Source organism: Petromyzon marinus, unplaced genomic scaffold (genome assembly GCF_048934315.1).
Source record: "Petromyzon marinus isolate PM22_M1 ecotype Great Lakes invasive population unplaced genomic scaffold, UKy_Petmar_22M1.pri1.0 PM_Scaffold_182, whole genome shotgun sequence".
Taxonomy (NCBI): domain Eukaryota; kingdom Metazoa; phylum Chordata; class Hyperoartia; order Petromyzontiformes; family Petromyzontidae; genus Petromyzon; species Petromyzon marinus.
Window position 1 is genome coordinate 53,146 of NW_027423149.1, and position 20,960 is coordinate 74,105.

At 49.9% G+C, this 20,960-nt stretch overlaps 1 protein-coding gene across 4 annotated transcripts in view; it reads left to right on the top strand.

The window, feature by feature from the left end:
- LOC142922835 (disintegrin and metalloproteinase domain-containing protein 28-like) overlaps nt 1-20,960 on the top strand; it is a 94,878-nt gene that overhangs the window by 53,139 nt on the left and 20,779 nt on the right. For 2 of the 4 annotated variants that reach the window (XM_076063754.1, XM_076063752.1), the window contains 3 exons: nt 1,418-1,520; nt 13,742-13,910; nt 17,275-17,355. In XM_076063754.1, the coding sequence (XP_075919869.1) occupies nt 1,418-1,520; nt 13,742-13,910; nt 17,275-17,355 (353 nt within the window). The other 2 variants (XR_012940379.1, XM_076063753.1) reach the window with 1 other exon arrangement.

Sequence of the window (20,960 nt, forward strand, 5' to 3'; positions counted from 1 at the left end):
TCAGAGACTCTGGGGAGAAGGTGAGGAATCACTCACTCATTCATTCACTCACTCATTCACTCAGCCATTCACTCATACACTCACTCATTCAGTCACTCATTCACTCACTCATACACTCATACACTCACTCACTCATACACTCACTCACTCACTCATACACTCACTCATACACTCACTCATACACTCACTCACTCATACACTCACTCATACACTCACTCATACACTCACTCACTCATACACTAACTCATACACTCACTCATACACTCACTCACTCACTCATACACTCACTCACTCATACACTCACTCATACACTCACTCACTCACTCATACACTCACTCACTCATACAATCACTCATACACTCATACACTCACTCATACACTCACTCACTCATACACTCACTCATACACTCACTCACTCATACACTCAGTCACTCACTCATTCACTCATACACTCACTCATACACTCAGTCATACACTCACTCACTCATACACTCACTCACTCATACACTCACTCATACACTCACTCACTCACTCATACACTCACTCACTCATACACTCACTCACTCATACACTCACTCACACACTCACTCATACACTCACTCATACACTCACTCACTCATACACTCACTCATACACTCACTCACTCATACACTCACTCATACACTCACTCACTCATACACTCACTCATACACTCACTCACTCATACACTCACTCACTCATACACTCACTCATACACTCACTCACTCATACACTCACTCACTCATACACTCACTCATACACTCACTCACTCATACACTCACTCATACACTCACTCATACACTCACTCATCACTCACTCATACACTCACTCGTACACTCACTCATACACTCATACACTCACTCATACACTCACTCACTCATACACTCACTCATACACTCACTCATACACTTACTCATACACTCACTCACTCATACACTCACTCATCACTCACTCACTCATACACTCACTCATACACTCACTCACTCATACACTCACTCACTCATACACTCACTCATGGGGGATCCAGCCTGGCACGGGCTGTGTGTGTGGTGACGGTGTTGGTGCACCTAGCCTGGCACGGGCTGTGTGTGTGTGACGGTGTTGGTGGTGGTGCACCTAGCCTGGCACGGGCTGTGTGTGTAGTGACGGTGTTGGTGGTGGTGCACCTAGCCTGGCACGGGCTGTGTGTGTGGTGACGGTGTTGGTGGTGGTGGTGCACCTAGCCTGGCACGGGCTGTGTGTGTGGCGACGGTGTTGGTGGTGCACCTAGCCTGGCACGGGCTGTGTGTGTGGTGACGGTGTTGGTGGTAGTGGTGCACCTAGCCTGGCACGGGCTGTGTGTGTGGTGACGGTGTTGGTGGTGGTGCACCTAGCCTGGCACGGGCTGTGTGTGTGGTAGGTGCCGGGGCTGCACCAGCGTCGTGTTTCCACGGCAACCAGCGGGGCGACGTCTACGGGAACTGCGGGAGACGGGGAACGACGTTCATCCCCTGCAGCAGAGAGTACCACAACACGTGCCTCTACTACTACTACAACACGTGCCTCTACAACACGTGCCTCTATTACTACAACACGTGCCTCTATTACTACAACACGTGCCTCTACTAGTACTACAACACGTGCCTCTACAACACGTGCCTCTACTACCACAACACGTGCCTCTACTACTACAACACGTGCCTCTACAACACGTGCCTCTACTACTACCACAACACGTGCCTCTACTACTACTACAACACGTGCCTCTACTACTACAACACGTGCCTCTACTACTACAACACGTGCCTCTACTACTACAACACGTACCTCTACTACTACAACAACACGTGCCTCTACTACTACTACAACACGTGCCTCTACAACACGTGCCTCTACTACCACTACAACACGTGCCTCTACAACACGTGCCTCTACTACTACAACACGTGCCTCTACTACTACTACAACACGTGCCTCTACTACCACAACACGTGCCTCTACAACACGTGCCTCTACTACCACAACACGTGCCTCTACTACTACAACACGTGCCTCTACTACTACAACACGTGCCTCTACAACACGTGCCTCTACTACTACAACACGTGCCTCTACTACTACAACACGTGCCTCTACTACTCCAACACGTGCCTCTACTACTACAACACGTGCCTCTACTAGTACCACAACACGTGCCTCTACTACAACACGTGCCTCTACTACACGTGCCTCTACCACACGTGCCTCTACTACTACAACACGTGCCTCTACTACTACAACACGTGCCTCTACTACCACTACAACACGTGCCTCTACTACCACTACAACACGTGCCTCTACAACACGTGCCTCTACTACTACAACACGTGCCTCTACTACTACAACACGTGCTTCTACTACTCCAACACGTGCCTCTACTACTACAACACGTGCCTCTACTAGTACCACAACACGTGCCTCTACTACAACACGTGCCTCTACTACACGTGCCTCTACAACACGTGCCTCTACTACTACCACAACACGTGCCTCTACTACTACAACACGTGCCTCTACTACTACAACACGTGCCTCTACTACTACAACACGTGCCTCTACTACTACAACACGTGCCTCTACTACCACTACAACACGTGCCTCTACTACACGTGCCTCTACTACAACACGTGCCTCTACTACACGTGCCTCTACAACACGTGCCTCTACTACTACAACACGTGCCTCTACTACCACTACAACACGTGCCTCTACTACCACTACAACACGTGCCTCTACAACACGTGCCTCTACTACTACAACACGTGCCTCTACTACTACAACACGTGCCTCTACTACAACACGTGCCTCTACTACTCGTGCCTCTACTACACGTGCCTCTACTACTACAACACGTGCCTCTACTACTACAACACGTGCCTCTACTACAACACGTGCCTCTACTAAACGTGCCTCTACAACACGTGCCTCTACTACTACAACACGTGCCTCTACTACCACTCCAACACGTGCCTCTACTACTACAACAACACGTGCCTCTACTACTACTACAACACGTGCCTCTACAACACGTGCCTCTATTACTACAACACGTGCCTCTATCACTACAACACGTGCCTCTACTACTACAACACGTGCCTCTACTACCACTACAACACGTGCCTCTACAACACGTGCCTCTACTACCACTACAACACGTGCCTCTACTACCACTACAACACGTGCCTCTACTACCACAACACGTGCCTCTACTACAACACGTGCCTCTACCACCACTACAACACGTGCCTCTACTACTACAACACGTGCCTCTACTACTACAACACGTGCCTCTACTACTACAACACGTGCCTCTACTACCACAACACGTGCCTCTACTACTACAACACGTGCCTCTACTACCACAACACGTGCCTCTACTACTACAACACGTGCCTCTACTACCACCACAACACGTGCCTCTACTACTACAACACGTGCCTCTACTACAACACGTGCCTCTACTACCACAACACGTACCTCTACTAGTACTACAACACGTGCCTCTACTACTACAACACGTGCCTCTACTACTACAACACGTGCCTCTACTACCACTACAACACGTGCCTCTACAACACGTGCCTCTACTACTACAACACGTGCCTCTACTACTACTACAACACGTGCCTCTACTACCACAACACGTGCCTCTACTACCACTACAACACGTGCCTCTACAACACGTGCCTCTACTACTACAACACGTGCCTCTACTACTCCAGCACGTGCCTCTACTACTACAACACGTGCCTCTACTACTACAACACGTGCCTCTACTACAACAACACGTGCCTCTACTACTACAACACGTGCCTCTACTACCACTACAACACGTGCCTCTACTACTACAACACGTGCCTCTACTACAACACGTGCCTCTACTACTACAACACGTGCCTCTACTACTACAACACGTGCCTCTACTACTACAACACGTGCATCTACTACTACAACACGTGCATCTACTACTACAACACGTGCCTCTACTACTACAACACGTGCCTCTACTACCACAACACGTGCCTCTACTACTACAACACGTGCCTCTACTACCACTACAACACGTGCCTCTACTACTACAACACGTGCCTCTACTACAACACGTGCCTCTACTACTACAACACGTGCCTCTACTAGTACTACAACACGTGCCTCTACTACTACAACACGTGCCTCTACTACTACTACACGTGCCTCTACTACTACCACACGTGCCTCTACTACTACAACACGTGCCTCTACTACTACAACACGTGCCTCTACTACCACTACAACACGTGCCTCTACTACTACAACACGTGCCTCTACTACTACAACACGTGCCTCTACTAGTACTACAACACGTGCCTCTACTACTACAACACGTGCATGTACTACTACTACACGTGCCTCTACTACTACCACACGTGCCTCTACTAACACAACACGTGCCTCTACTACTACAACACGTGCCTCTACTACTACTACCACACGTGCCTCTACTACCACAACACGTGCCTCTACCACAACACGTGCCTCTACTACTATTACAACACGTGCCTCTACTACTACAACAGGTGCCTCTACTACTACTACAACACGTGCCTCTGCTAGTACTACAACACGTGCCTCTACTAATACAACACGTGCCTCTACTACTACACGTGCCTCTACTACTACCACACGTGCCTCTATTACTACAACACGTGCCTCTACTACTACAACACGTGCCTCTACTACTACAACACGTGCCTCTACTACTACAACACGTGCCTCTACTACTACAACACGTGCCTCTACTACCACTACAACACGCGCCTCTACTACTACTACAACACGTGCCTCTACTACTACAACACGTGCCTCTACTACTACAACACGTGCCTCTACAACACGTGCCTCTACTACCACTACAACACGCGCCTCTACTACTACTACAACACGTGCCTCTACTACTACAACACGTGCCTCTACTACTACAACACGTGCCTCTACAACACGTGCCTCTACTACCACAACACGTGCCTCTACTACCACAACACGTGCCTCTACTACCACAACACGTGCCTCTACTACCACAACACGTGCCTCTACAACACGTGCCTCTACTACCACAACACGTGCCTCTACTACTACAACACGTGCCTCTACTACCACAACACGTTTCTCTACTACTACAACACGTGCCTCTACCACAACACGTGCCTCTACTACTACAATACGTGCCTCTACCACTACAACACGTGCCTCTACAACACGTGCCTCTACTACTACAACACGGGCCTCTACTACTACAACACGTGCCTCTACTACCACAACACGTGCCTCTACTACTACAACACGTGCCTCTACTACTACAACACGTGCCACTACTACTACAACACGTGCCTCTACTACAACACGTGCCTCTACTACTACAACACGTGTCTCTACTACCGCAACACGTGCCTCTACAACACGTGCCTCTACCACTACAACACGTGCCTCCACTACTACAACACGTGCCTCTACTACTACATCACGTGCCTCTACTACTACAACACGTGTCTCTACCACTACAACACGTGCCTCTACAACACGTGAATCTACTACTACAACACGTGCCTCTACTACTACAACACGTGCCTCTACCACTACAACACGTACCTCTACTACTGCAACACGTGCCTCTACTACAACAACACGTGCCTCTACTACAACAACACGTGCCTCTACTACTACAACACGTGCCTCTACTGCAACAACACGCGCCTCTACTACTACAACACGTGCCTCTACTACTACAACACGTGCCTCTACTACAACAACACGTGCCTCTGCTACTACAACACGTGCCTCTACTACTACAACACGTGCCTCTACTACTACAACACGTGCCTCTACTACTACAACACGTGCCTCTACTACTACAACACGTGCCTCTACAACACGTGCCTCTGTTACTACAGCACGTGCCGCTACTACTACACGTGCTTCTACTACTACAACACGTGCCTCTACTACTACACGCGCCTCTACTACCACAACACGTGCCTTTACTACAACAACACGTGCGTCCGCTACTACAACACGTGCCTCTACTACTACAACACGTGCCTCTACTACTTCAACACGTGCCTCTACTACCACTACAACACGTGCCTCTATTACTACAACCCGTGCCTCAACTACAACAACACGTGCCTCTACTACTACAACACGTGCCTCTACTACTACAACACGTGCCTCTACTACCACAACACGTGCCTCTACTACTACAACACGTGCCTCTACAACACGTGCCTCTACTACTACCACAACACGTGCCTCTACTACAATACGTGCCACTACTACTACAACACGTGCCTCTACTACTACAACACGTGCCTCTACAACACGTGCCTCTACTACTACAATACGTGCCTCTACTACTACAACACGTGCCTCTAGTACACGTGCCTTTACTACTACAACACGTGCCTTTACTACAACACGTGCCTCTCTCTGTGTCTGTCTCTCTGTGTCTCGCTCTGTCTCACTGTGTGTCTCTCTGTCTCTCTCTGTCTCTCTCTGTGTCTCTGTGTCTCTCTGTCTCTCTGTGTCTCTGTGTCTCTCTGTCTCTCTCCGTGTCTCTCTGTGTCTCTGTGTCTTTCTGCGTCTCTCTCTGTGTCTCTCTGTCTCTCTGTGTCTCTCTGTCTCTCTGTGTATCACTGTGTCTCTGTGTCTCGCTCTGTGTCTCTGTCTCTCTCTGTCTCTCTCTGTGTCTGTGTGTCTCTCTGTGTCTCTCTGTCTCTCTCTGTGTCTCTCTGTGTCTCTCTGTCTCTGTCTCCACAGGGACTCTCTCTCTGTCTCTGTCTCTCTCTGTCTCTGTCTCTGTGTCTCTCTGTCGCTCTCTGTGTGTCTATCTGTGTCTCTCTGTCGCTCTCTGTGTCTCTCTGTTGCTCTCTGTGTCTCTCTGTGTCTCACTGTGTCTCTCTGTCTCTGAGTCTCTGTCTGTGTCTCTCTGTGTCTCTCTCTCTGTGTCTCTGTCTCTGTCTGTGGCCTCTGTGTGTCTCTGTGTCTCTATTTGTCTCTGTGTCTCTCTGTGTCTCTCTGTGTCTCACTGTGTCTCTCTCTGTGTCTCTGTCTCTCTGACTGTCTCTGTGTCTCTCTGTGCCTCTGTCTCTCTGTCTCTCTGTGCCTCTGTCTCTCTGTCTCTCTGTGTCTCTGTCTCTCTGTTTGTCTCTGTGTCTCTCTGTGTCTCTGTCTCTCTGTCTCTGTGTCTCTCTGTCTCTCTCTGTGTCTCTGTCTCTGTCTGTGTCTCTCTTTGTGTCTCTCTGTGTCTCTGTCTCTGTGTCTCTGTCTCTCTCTCTGTGTCTCCCTCTGTCTCTCTCTGTCTCACTGTGTCTCTCTGTCTCACTGTGTCTCACTGTGTCTGTCTCTGTGTCTCTCTGTGTCTCTGTGTCTGTGGCCTCTGTGTCTCTCTGTGTCTCTCTGTGTCTCTCTGTCTCTCTCTGTGTCTCACTGTGTCTCTCTCTGTGTCTCTGTCTCTCTGACTGTCTCTGTGTCTCTCTGTGCCTCTGTCTCTCTGTCTCTCTGTGCCTCTGTCTCTCTGTGTCTCTGTCTCTCTGTTTGTCTCTGTGTCTCTCTGTGTCTCTGTCTCTCTGTCTCTGTGTCTCTCTGTCTCTCTCTGTGTCTCTGTCTCTGTCTGTGTCTCTCTGTGTCTCTCTTTGTGTCTCTCTGTCTCACTGTGTCTCTCTGTCTCACTGTGTCTCACTGTGTCTGTCTCTGTGTCTCTCTCTGTCTCTGTGTCTCTGTGTGTCTCTGTGTCTCTCTCTGTCTCACTGTGTCTCACTGTGTCTGTCTCTGTGTCTCTCTCTGTCTCTGTGTCTCTGTGTGTCTCTGTGTCTCTCTCTGTCTCACTGTGTCTCACTGTGTCTGTCTCTGTGTCTCTCTCTGTCTCTGTGTCTCTGTGTGTCTCTGTGTCTCTCTCTGTCTCACTGTGTCTCACTGTGTCTGTCTCTGTGTCTCTCTCTGTCTCTGTGTCTCTGTGTGTCTCTGTGTCTCTCTCTGTCTCACTGTGTCTCACTGTGTCTGTCTCTGTGTCTCTCTCTGTCTCTGTGTCTCTGTGTGTCTCTCTGTCTCTCTCTGTCTCACTGTGTCTCACTGTCTCTGTCTCTGTGTCTCACTGTGTCTGTCTCTGTGTCTCTCTGTGGCTCTGTCTCTCTGTGTCTCTGTGTCTCTCTGTCTCTCTCTGTGTCTCTGTCTCTCTCTGTGTCTCTCTGTCTCTCTGTGTCTCTCTCTGTGTCTCTCTGTGTCTCTGTGTCTTTCTGCATCTCTCTGTGTGTCTCTCTATCTCTGTGTCTCTTTGTGTATCTGTGTCTCTCTGTGTCTGTCTCCACAGGGACTCTCTCTGTGTCTCTGTCTCTGTGTCTCTCTGTCTCTCTGTGTCTCTCTGTGTCTCTCTGTGTCACTGTCTCTCTCTGTCTCTCTCTCTCTGTCTCTCTGTCTCTGTCTCTGTGTCTCTCTTTCGCTTTCTGTGTGTCTATCTGTGTCTCTCTGTCGCTCTCTGTGTCTCTCTGTTGCTCTCTGTGTCTCTCTGTGTCTCACTGTGTCTCTCTGTCTCTGAGTCTCTGTCTGTGTCTCTCTGTGTCTCTCTCTGTGTCTCTGTCTCTGTCTGTGGCCTCTGTGTGTCTCTGTGTCTCTATTTGTCTCTGTGTCTCTCTGTGTCTCTCTGTGTCTCACTGTGTCTCTCTCTGTGTCTCTGTCTCTCTGACTGTCTCTGTGTCTCTCTGTGCCTCTGTCTCTCTGTCTCTCTGTGCCTCTGTCTCTCTGTATCTCTGTGTCTCTGTCTCTCTGTTTGTCTCTGTGTCTCTCTGTGTCTCTCTGTGTCTCTGTCTCTGTGTCTCTCTGTCTCTCTCTGTGTCTCTGTCTCTGTCTGTGTCTCTCTGTGTCTCTCTTTGTGTCTCTCTGTGTCTCTGTCTCTGTGTCTCTGTCTCTCTCTCTGTGTGTCTCTCTGTCTCACTGTGTCTCTCTGTCTCTCTGTGTCTCTCTGTGTCTCTGTCTCTCTGTGTCTCTCTGTGTCTCTGTCTCACTGTGTCTCTCTGTGTCTCTCTGTCTCTGTGTCTCTGTGTGTCTCTGTGTCTCTCTCTGTCTCACTGTGTCTCACTGTCTCTGTCTCTGTGTCTCTCTCTGTCTCTGTGTCTCTCTCTGTCTCTGTGTCTCTCTCTGTCTCACTGTGTCTCACTGTCTCTGTCTCTGTGTCTCTCTCCGTCTCTGTGTCTCTCTCTGTCTCTCTGTGTCTCTGTGTCTCCACAGGGACAGTCTATGTGGCAAATTGCCGTGTGTAGGTGGAACCAGATTATCTGTGTCTCTCTGTGTGTCTCTGTGTCTCTCTCTGTGTCTCTGTCTCTCTGTGTCTCTGTCTCTGTGTCTCTCTGTGTGTCTCTCTGTCTCTGTGTGTCTCTGTGTGTGTCCACAGGGACAGTCTATGTGGCAAATTGCCGTGTGTAGGTGGAACCAGATTATCTGTGTCTCTCTGTGTGTCTCTGTGTCTCTCTCTGTGTCTCTGTCTCTCTGTGTCTCTGTCTCTGTGTCTCTCTGTGTGTCTCTCTGTCTCTGTGTGTCTCTGTGTGTGTCCACAGGGACAGTCTATGTGGCAAATTGCCGTGTGTAGGTGGAACCAGATTATCTGTGTCTCTCTGTGTGTCTCTGTGTCTCTCTCTGTGTCTCTCTGTGTGTCTCACTGTCTCTCTCTGTGTCTCTGTCTCACTGTGTCTCTGTGTGTCTCTCTCTGTGTCTCACTGTCTCTGTCTCTGTATCTCCACAGGGACAGTCTATGTGGCAAATTGCCGTGTGTAGGTGGAACCAGATTCCCCGTCTCTGTGTCTCACTGTGTCTCTGTGTCTCTCTCTCTCTGTGTCTCTGTGTCTGTGTCTCTGTCTCTCTCTGTGTCTCTGTGTCTCTGTGTCTCCACAGGGACAGTCTATGTGGCAAATTGCCGTGTGTAGGTGGAACCAGATTCCCCGTCTCTCTCTGTGTCTCTGTCTCACTGTGTCTCTCTGTGTCTCTCTGTGTCTCTGTCTCACTGTGTCTATCTGTGTCTCTGTCTCACTGTGTCTCTCTGTGTCTCTGTGTCTGTGTGTCTCTGTGTGTGTCCACAGGGACAGTCTATGTGGCAAATTGCCGTGTGTAGGTGGCACCAGATTCCCCGTCTCTCTGTGTCTCTCTGTGTGTCTGTGTCTCTCTCTCTCTGTGTCTCTGTCTCTGTGTCTCTGTCTCTCTCTGTGTCTCTGTGTCTCTCTCTGTCTCCACAGGGACAGTCTATGTGGCAAATTGCCGTGTGTAGGTGGCACCAGATTCCCCGTCTCTCTGTCTCTCTCTGTGTGTCTCTGTCTCTCTGTGTGTCTCTGTGTGTCTCTCTGTCTCACTGTGTCTCTCACTGTCTCTGTGTGTCCACAGAGACAGTCTATGTGGCAAATTGCCGTGTGTAGGTGGAACCAGATTATCTGTCTCTCTCTCTGTCTCACTGTGTCTCACTGTCTCTCTGTCTCTGTGTGTCCACAGGGACAGTCTATGTGGCAAGTTGCCGTGTGTAGGTGGCACCAGATTCCCCGTCTCTCTGTGTGTCTCTCTGTGTCTCTCTGTGTGTCTCACTGTCTCTCTGTGTCTCTGTCTCTGTGTCTCTCTGTGTGTCTCTGTCTCACTGTGTCTCTGTCTCTGTGTGTCCACAGGGACAGTCTATGTGGCAAGTTGCCGTGTGTAGGTGGCACCAGATTCCCCGTCTCTCTGTGTGTCTCTGTCTCTGTGTCTCTGTCTCTGTGTGTCCACAGGGACAGTCTATGTGGCAAATTGCCGTGTGTAGGTGGCACCAGATTCCCCGTCTCTCTGTGTGTCTCTGTCTCTGTGTCTCTGTCTCTGTGTGTCCACAGGGACAGTCTATGTGGCAAGTTGCCGTGTGTAGGTGGCACCAGATTCCCCGTCTCTCTGTGTGTCTCTGTCTCTGTGTCTCTGTCTCTGTGTCCACAGGGACAGTCTATGTGGCAAGTTGCCGTGTGTAGGTGGTACCAGATTCCCCGTCTCTCTGTGTGTCTCTGTCTCTGTGTCTCTCTCTGTGTGTCTCTGTCTCTGTGTCTCTGTGTGTGTCCACAGGGACAGTCTATGTGGCAAGTTGCCGTGTGTAGGTGGCACCAGATTCCCCGTCTCTCTGTCTCTCTGTGTCTCTCACTGTCTCTGTGTGTGTCCACAGGGACAGTCTATGTGGCAAGTTGCCGTGTGTAGGTGGCACCAGATTCCCCGTCTCCCTGTGTGTCTCTGTCTCTGTGTCTCTGTCTCTCTGTGTGTGTCCACAGGGACAGTCTATGTGGCAAGTTGCCGTGTGTAGGTGGCACCAGATTCCCCGTCTCTCTGTGTGTCTCTGTGTCTCTGTCTCTGTGTCTCTGTGTCTCACTGTGTCTCTCTCTCTGTCTCTGTGTCTCTGTCTCACTGTGTCTCTGTGTGTCTCCACAGGGACAGTCTATGTGGCAAGTTGCCGTGTGTAGGTGGCACCAGATTCCCCGTCTCTCTGTGTGTCTCTGTCTCTGTGTCTCTCTGTGTGTCTCTGTCTCTCTGTGTCTCTGTCTCACTGTGTCTCTGTCTCTGTCTCTCTGTGTCTCTGTGTCTCTCTGTCTCTGTGTCCACAGGGACAGTCTATGTGGCAAGTTGCCGTGTGTAGGTGGCACCAGATTCCCCGTCTCTCTCTGTGTCTCTCTGTGTCTCTGTCTCTGTGTCTCTCTCTGTGTGTCTCTGTCTCACTGTGTCTCTGTGTCCACAGGGACAGTCTATGTGGCAAGTTGCCGTGTGTAGGTGGCACCAGATTCCCCGTCTCTCTCTGTGTCTCTGTCTCACTGTGTCTCTCTGTGTCTCTCTGTGTCTCTCTGTGTCTCTCTGTCTCTCTGTGTGTCTCACTGTCTCTCTGTCTCTCACTGTGTCTCTGTCTCTGTGTCCACAGGGACAGTCTATGTGGCAAGTTGCCGTGTGTAGGTGGCACCAGATTCCCCGTCTCTCTGTGTCTCTCTGTGTGTCTCTGTCTCTGTGTCTCTGTCTCTGTGTGTCCACAGGGACAGTCTATGTGGCAAGTTGCCGTGTGTAGGTGGCACCAGATTCCCCGTCTCTCTGTGTGTCTCTGTGTCTCTCTTTGTGTGTCTCTCTGTGTGTCTCTGTGTGTGTCCACAGGGACAGTCTATGTGGCAAGTTGCCGTGTGTAGGTGGCACCAGATTCCCCGTCTCTCTGTCTCTCACTGTGTCTCTGTGTCCACAGGGACAGTCTATGTGGCAAGTTGCCGTGTGTAGGTGGCACCAGATTCCCCGTCTCTCTGTGTGTCTCTGTCTCTGTGTCTCTGTCTCTGTGTGTCCACAGGGACAGTCTATGTGGCAAGTTGCCGTGTGTAGGTGGCACCAGATTCCCCGTCTCTCTGTGTGTCTCTGTGTGTCTCTGTCTCTGTGTGTCTCCACAGGGACAGTCTATGTGGCAAGTTGCCGTGTGTAGGTGGCACCAGATTCCCCGTCTCTCTGTGTGTCTCTGTCTCTGTGTCTCTCTGTGTGTCTCTGTCTCACTGTGTCTCTGTCTCTGTGTGTCTCTCTCTGTGTCTCTCTGTCTCTGTGTGTCTCCACAGGGACAGTCTATGTGGCAAGTTGCCGTGTGTAGGTGGCACCAGATTCCCCGTCTCTCTCTGTGTCTCTGTCTCACTGTGTCTCTCTGTGTCTCTCTGTGTCTCTCTGTGTCTCTCTGTCTCTCTGTGTGTCTCACTGTCTCTCTGTGTCTCTCTCTGTGTGTCTCTGTCTCTGTGTCTCTGTGTCCACAGGGACAGTCTATGTGGCAAGTTGCCGTGTGTAGGTGGCACCAGATTCCCCGTCTCTCTGTGTGTCTCTGTCTCTGTGTCTCTCTCTGTGTGTCTCTGTCTCTGTCTCTGTGTCTCTGTGTGTGTCCACAGGGACAGTCTATGTGGCAAGTTGCCGTGTGTAGGTGGCACCAGATTCCCCGTCTCTCTGTGTGTCTCTCTCTGTGTGTCTCTGTCTCTGTCTCTGTGTCTCTGTGTGTGTCCACAGGGACAGTCTATGTGGCAAGTTGCCGTGTGTAGGTGGCACCAGATTCCCCGTCTCTGTGTCTCTGTCTCTGTGTCTCTGTCTCTCTCTGTGTCTCTGTGTCTCTCTGTCTCCACAGGGACAGTCTATGTGGCAAGTTGCCGTGTGTAGGTGGCACCAGATTCCCCGTCTCTCTGTGTCTCTCTCTCTGTGTGTCTCTGTCTCTGTCTCTGTGTCTCTGTGTGTGTCCACAGGGACAGTCTATGTGGCAAGTTGCCGTGTGTAGGTGGCACCAGATTCCCCGTCTCTCTGTCTCTGTCTCTGTGTGTCTCTGTCTCTGTGTGTCCACAGGGACAGTCTATGTGGCAAGTTGCCGTGTGTAGGTGGCACCAGATTCCCCGTCTCTCTCTGTCTCTGTCTCTGTGTGTCTCTGTGTCTCTGTGTCCACAGGGACAGTCTATGTGGCAAGTTGCCGTGTGTAGGTGGCACCAGATTCCCCGTCTCTCTGTGTGTCTCTCTGTGTGTCTCTCTCTGTGTCTCTCTGTGTCTCTCTGTGTCTCTCTCTGTGTCTCTCTCTCTGTCTCTCTGTCTCTGTGTCTCACTGTGTCTCTGTGTCCACAGGGACAGTCTATGTGGCAAGTTGCCGTGTGTAGGTGGCACCAGATTCCCCGTCTCTCTGTGTGTCTCTGTCTCTGTGTGTCCACAGGGACAGTCTATGTGGCAAGTTGCCGTGTGTAGGTGGCACCAGATTCCCCGTCTCCGGCTCCACCCTCTCCGTTGGGAGTTGCCGCTTCGCCGGAATCTCCGACTCAGCAAGGTCCAACAGCGAAGACGTCTCGCTGGTGTCTGACGGGACACCCTGTGGACAGGACAAGGTGAGAGAGACACCGGGAGAGAGAGAGAGAGAGACGCGGGGAGAGAGAGACGGGGAGAGAGAGACACGGGGAGAGAGACACGGGGAGAGAGAGAGACACGGGGAGAGAGAGACACGGGGAGAGAGACACGGGGAGAGAGAGACACGTGGGGAGAGAGACACGGGGAGAGACACGGGGAGAGAGACGGGGAGAGAGAGACACGGGGGGAGAGAGAGAGACACAGGGAGAGAGAGACACGGGGAGAGAGACGGGGAGAGAGAGACACGGGGAGAGAGACGGGGAGAGAGACACGGGGAGAGAGAGACACGGGGAGAGAGAGACACGGTTAGACACGGGGAGAGAGAGACACGTGGGGAGAGAGACACGGGGAGAGAGTGACACGGGGAGAGAGACACGGGGAGAGAGAGACGCGGTGAGAGAGACACGGGGGGAGAGAGAGAGACACAGGGAGAGAGACGGGGAGAGAGACACGGGGAGAGAGAGGCACGGGGAGAGAGAGACACGGGGAGAGAGACACGGAGAGAGAGAGACACGGAGAGAGAGAGACACGGGGAGAGATAGACACGGGGAGAGAGACGCGGTGAGAGAGACACGGGGAGGCAGAGAGACACGGGGAGGGAGAGAGACACGGGGAGAGATACGGGGAGAGAGAGAGAGACACGGGGAGAGAGAGACACGGCGAGAGAGAGACACGGGGAGAGAGAGGCACGGGGAGAGAGACACGGGGAGGGAGAGAGACACGGGGAGAGAGACACGGGGAGAGAGAGACACGGGGAGAGAGAGGCACGGGGAGAGAGACACGGGGAGGGAGAGAGGCACGGGGAGAGAGACCCGGGGAGAGAGAGACACGGGGAGAGAGAGACACGGGGAGAGAGAGACACGGTTAGACACGGGGAGAGAGAGACACGTGGGGAGAGAGACACGGGGAGAGACACGGGGAGACAGAGACACGGAGAGAGAGAGACACGGGGGGAGAGAGAGAGAGACACAGAGAGAGAGACACGGGGAGAGACACGTGGGGAGAGAGACACGGGAAGAGAGACACGGGGAGAGAGAGACACGGGGAGAGAGACACGGGGAGAGAGAGACACGGGGAGAGAGAGACACGGGGCGAGAGTGACACGGGGAGAGAGAGAGACACGGGAAGAGACACGGGGAGGGAGAGACACGGGAACAGAGATACGGGGAGAGAGAGAGACACGGGGAGAGAGACACGGGGAGAGAGAGACACGTGGGGAGAGAGAGACACGGAGAGAGAGACACGGGGAGGGAGAGAGACACGGGGAGAGAGAGACACGGGGAGAGAGAGACACGTGGGGAGATACACGGGGAGAGAGAGACACGGGGAGAGAGAGACACGGGGCGAGAGAGACACGGGGAGAGAGAGACACGGGGAGAGAGAGACACGGGGAGAGAGAGACACGGGGAGAGGGAGACACGGGGAGAGAGAGACACGGGGAGAGGGAGACACGTGGAGAGAGAGACACGGGGAGAGAGAGACACGGGGAGAGAGAGACACGGGGAGAGAGAGACACGGGGAGGGAGAGACACGGGGAGGGAGAGACACGGAGAGAGAGAGACACGGGGAGAGAGAGACGCGGGCAGAATGAGACGCAGGGAGAGAGAGACACGGGTAGAGAGAGACACGGGGAGGGAGAGAGACACGGGGAGAGAGAGACACGGGGAGAGAGAGACACGGGGAGAGAGAGACACGGGGAGGGAGAGAGGCACGGGGAAAGAGAGACACGGGGAGAGAGAGACACGGGGAGATAGAGACACGGGGAGGGAGAGAGACACGGATAGAGAGAGAGACACGGGTAGAGAGAGACACACGGGGAGAGAGAAAAACACGGGGAGAGAGAGAGACACGGGGAGGGAGAGAGACACGGGTAGAGAGAGAGACACGGGTAGAGAGAGAGACACGGGGAGAGAGAGAAACACGGGGAGAGAGAGAGACACGGGGTGAGAGAGACGCGGGGAGAGAGAGACACGGGTAGAGAGAGACACGGGGAGGGAGAGAGACACGGGGAGGGAGAGAGACACGGGGAGAGAGAGAGACACGGGGAGAGAGAGACACGGGGAGGGAGAGACACGGGGAGATAGAGACACGGGGAGGGAGAGAGACACGGGGAGAGAGAGACATGGGAAGAGAGACACGGGAGAGACACGGGGTGAGAGAGACACGGGGAGAGAGAGAGGCTACCTGGGCCCCCTCTACCTCTAGCTGTGTGTGTCAGTGAGTCCACCCTTGCCCCTAGAGGCTACCTAGAGGCTACCTGGGCCCCCTCTACCTCTAGCTGTGTGTGTCAGTGAGCCCACCCTTGCCCCTAGAGGCTATTTGGGCCCCCTCTACCTCTAGCTGTGTGTGTCAGTGAGTCCACCCTTGCCCCTAGAGGCTACCTAGAGGCTACCTGGGCCCCCTCTACCTCTAGCTGTGTGTGTCAGTGAGCCCACCCTTGCTCCTAGAGGCTACCTAGAGGCTACCTGGGCCCCCTCTACCTCTAGCTGTGTGTGTCAGTGAGTCCACCCTTGCCCCTAGAGGCTACCTGGAGGCTACCTGGGCCCCCTCTACCTCTAGCTGTGTGTGTCAGTGAGCCCACCCTTGCCCCTAGAGGCTACCTAGAGGCTACCTGGGCCCCCTCTACCTCTAGCTGTGTGTGTCAGTGAGCCCACCCTTGCCCCTAGAGGCTACCTAGAGGCTACCTGGGCCCCCTCTACCTCTAGCTGTGTGTATCAGTGAGTCCACCCTTGCCCCTAGAGGCTACCTGGGTCCCCTCTACCTCTAGCTGTGTGTGTCAGTGAGCCCACCCTTGCCCCTAGAGGCTACCTGGAGGCTACCTGGGTCCCCTCTACCTCTAGCTGTGTGTATCAGTGAGCCCACCCTTGCCCCTAGAGGCTACCTGGAGGCTACCTGGGTCCCCTCTACCTCTAGCTGTGTGTGTCAGTGAGTCCACCCTTGGTCCTAGAGGCTACCTGGAGGCTACCTGGGTCCCCTCTACCTCTAGCTGTGTGTATCAGTGAGTCCACCCTTGCCCCTAGAGGCTACCTGGGTCCCCTCTACCTCTAGCTGTGTGTGTCAGTGAGCCCACCCTTGCCCCTAGAGGCTACCTGGAGGCTACCTGGGCCCCCTCTACCTCTAGCTGTGTGTGTCAGTGAGCCCACCCTTGCCCCTAGAGGCTACCTGGAGGCTACCTGGGCCCCCTCTACCTCTAGCTGTGTGTGTCAGTGAGCCCACCCTTGCCCCTAGAGGCTTCCTGGGCCCCCTCTACCTCTAGCTGTGTGTGTCAGTGAGCCCACCCTTGCCCCTAGAGGCTACCTGGAGGCTACCTGTGCCCGCTCTACCTCTAGCTGTGTGTGTCCCCAGGTCTGCGTTGGACAGCGCTGTGTGCTGGTGACGTCACTCGGCGCTGAGATCTGCTCCACCACTCGCTGTGGCGGGCACGGGGTGAGCGATGGCATCATCATCAACATCAACATCATCATCAACAACATCAACATCATCATCAACAACATCAACATCATCATCAACAACATCAACAACATCATCATCAACAACAACATCATCAACAACATCAACAACGTCAACAACATCAACAACATCAACATCATCAGCAACAACATCAACAACATCAACAACAACAACATCAACAACAACAACATCAACAACAACAACATCAACAACATCAACAACATCAACAACATCATCAACAACATCAACAACAACAACATCAACAACAACAACAACATCAACAACATCATAAACAACAACATCATAAACAACAACATCAACATCATCATCCACAACATCAACAACATCAACAACATCATCATCCACAACATCAACATCAACAACAACATCATCAACAACATCAACATCAACAACATCATCAACAACATCAACAACATCAACATCAACAACAACATCAACAACAACAACATCAACAACATCATCAACAACAACATCATCAACATCAACATCAACAACAACATCAACAACAACATCAACAACATCAACAACATCAACATCAACAACATCATCAACAACATCAACAACATCAACAACATCATCAACATCATCAACATCAACAACAACATCAACAACATCATCAACAACATCATCAACAACATCATCCACAACATCATCAACAAAAACAACAACATCATCAACAACATCAACAACATCAACAACATCATCAACAACAACATCATCAACAACAACAACAACATCAACAACAACAACATCAACAACATCAACAACAACATCAACAACATCAACATCAACAACATCATCAACAACATCAACAACATCAACAACATCATCAACAACATCATCAACAACATCAACAACAACAACATCATAAACAACAACATCAACAACATCAACAACAACAACATCAACAACATCAACAACAACATCAACAACATCAACATCATCATCAACATCATCAACAACAACATCAACAACATCAACAACAACAACATCATAAACAACAACAACATCAACATCAACAACAACATCAACAACATCATCAACAACAACATCAACAACAACATCATCAACAACATCAACAACATCATCAACAACATCAACATCATCAACATCATCAACAACATCAACAACATCAACATCAACAACAACATCAACATCATCAACATCAACAACATCAACAACATCACCATCAACATTAACAACATCAACAACATGACAATCAACATCAACAAGATCAACATCAACAACATCAACAACATCAACATCACCATCATCACCATCAACATCAACAACATCAACATCACAACATCAACAATATCACCATCAACAACATCAACAACATCACCATCAACATCAACAACATCAACATCAGCAAGATCACCATCAACAACATCAACATAAACAACATCAGCATCAACAACATCAACATCAACAACATCAACATCATGATCATCAACATCAACAACATCAACATAATCAACAACATCAACAACATCACCATCAACATTAACAGCATCAACAACATCACCATCAACATCAACAAGATCAATATCAACAACATCAACATCAACAACATCATCATCATCACCATCAACATCAACAACATCAACAACATCAACAACATCATCAACAACATCAACATCATCACCATCAACATCAACAATATCAACTACATCAACATCAACAACATCAATAACATCAACATCAATAACATCACCATCAACAACATCAACAACATGACCATCAACATCAACAACATCAACATCAACAACAACACCATCAACATCCAGAACATCAACAACATCACCATCAACAACATCAACAACATCACCATCAACAACATCAACACCATCAACAACATCAACATCAACAACATCATCAACATCATCATCAACATCAACAACATCAACAACATCACCATCAACAACATCAACATCAACAAAATTAACAACATCACCATCATCATCACCATCATCACCATCATCAACATCACCATCAACATCATCAACATCACCACCATCATCATCACCATCACCATCATAAACAACATCACCATCATCACCATCATCATCAACAACATCAACATCATCACCATCACCATCATCAACATCATCAACATCACCACCATCACCATCATCAACATCATCAACATCACCACCATCACCACCACCATGACCACCATCATCATCACCACCATCATCATCAACATCATCATCATAAACAACATCATCAACAACATTACAATCATTATCACCATCACCATCATCAACATCATCAACATCACCACCATCACCATCATCAACATCATCAACATCACCACCATCACCACCACCATGACCACCATCATCATCACCACCATCATCATCAACATCATCATCATAAACAACATCATCAACAACATTACAATCATTATCAACATCACCACCATCAACATCAACATCACCAGCATCATCATCATCAACATCATCATCAACAGCATCATTATCATCTTCAACAACATCAACATCATCACCAGCAACATCACCATCATCAACATCATCACCATCACCACCATCATCACCATCATCATCATCACTATCATCATCATCAACATCAAGATCAACAACATCAACAACATCATCACCATCAACAACATCACCATCATCACCATCAACATCAAGAACATCAACAACATCATCTCCAACATCATCACCATCATCACCACCACCACCATCACCATCATCAACATCATCATCATCACCATCATCATCATTAACAACATCAACATCATCAACATCATCACAAACATTATCGTCAACATCATCAACAACATCACCATTATCAACATCACCACCATCATCATCAACATCATCACCATCAATATCACCACCATCATCATCATCATCAACATCATCAACATCATCATCAACAACATCAACATCATCAACATCAACATCACCACCACCACCATCATCACCACCATCATCACCATCATCACCACCACCATCATCATCATCACCACCACCAAGATCACCATCATCAACATCATCATCACCATCATCACCATCATCAACATAATCATCATAAACAACATCATCATCACCACCACCATCATCACCATCATGAACATCACCACCATCATCAACATCATCAACATAAACAACATCATCACCATCATCATCACCACCATCATCATCACCATCACCATCATCACCATCATCAACAACATCAACATCATCACCATCATCAACATCATCATCACCATCAACATCATCAACATCATCACCACCACCAACATGATCATCCAAAGAGGCGTGCCATGTTAAATTATTTTATTGTGTTCTAATAAATTATGTTAATTAGATATGAGGCGTGGCATGGTAAATTTGTATTATAAATTATGTTAATTCGATATTCAGCGAGACATGATTAATTATTATAATTTATCGTAATAAAGTATCTTAAATCGATATGAGGCGAGACATTGTAAATAAATTCAATACGGGTGCGTATGTGGTGAATAATTATAATAATAAATTATGTTAATTCATCATTGGGCGTAATGAGGTGAATAATTATAA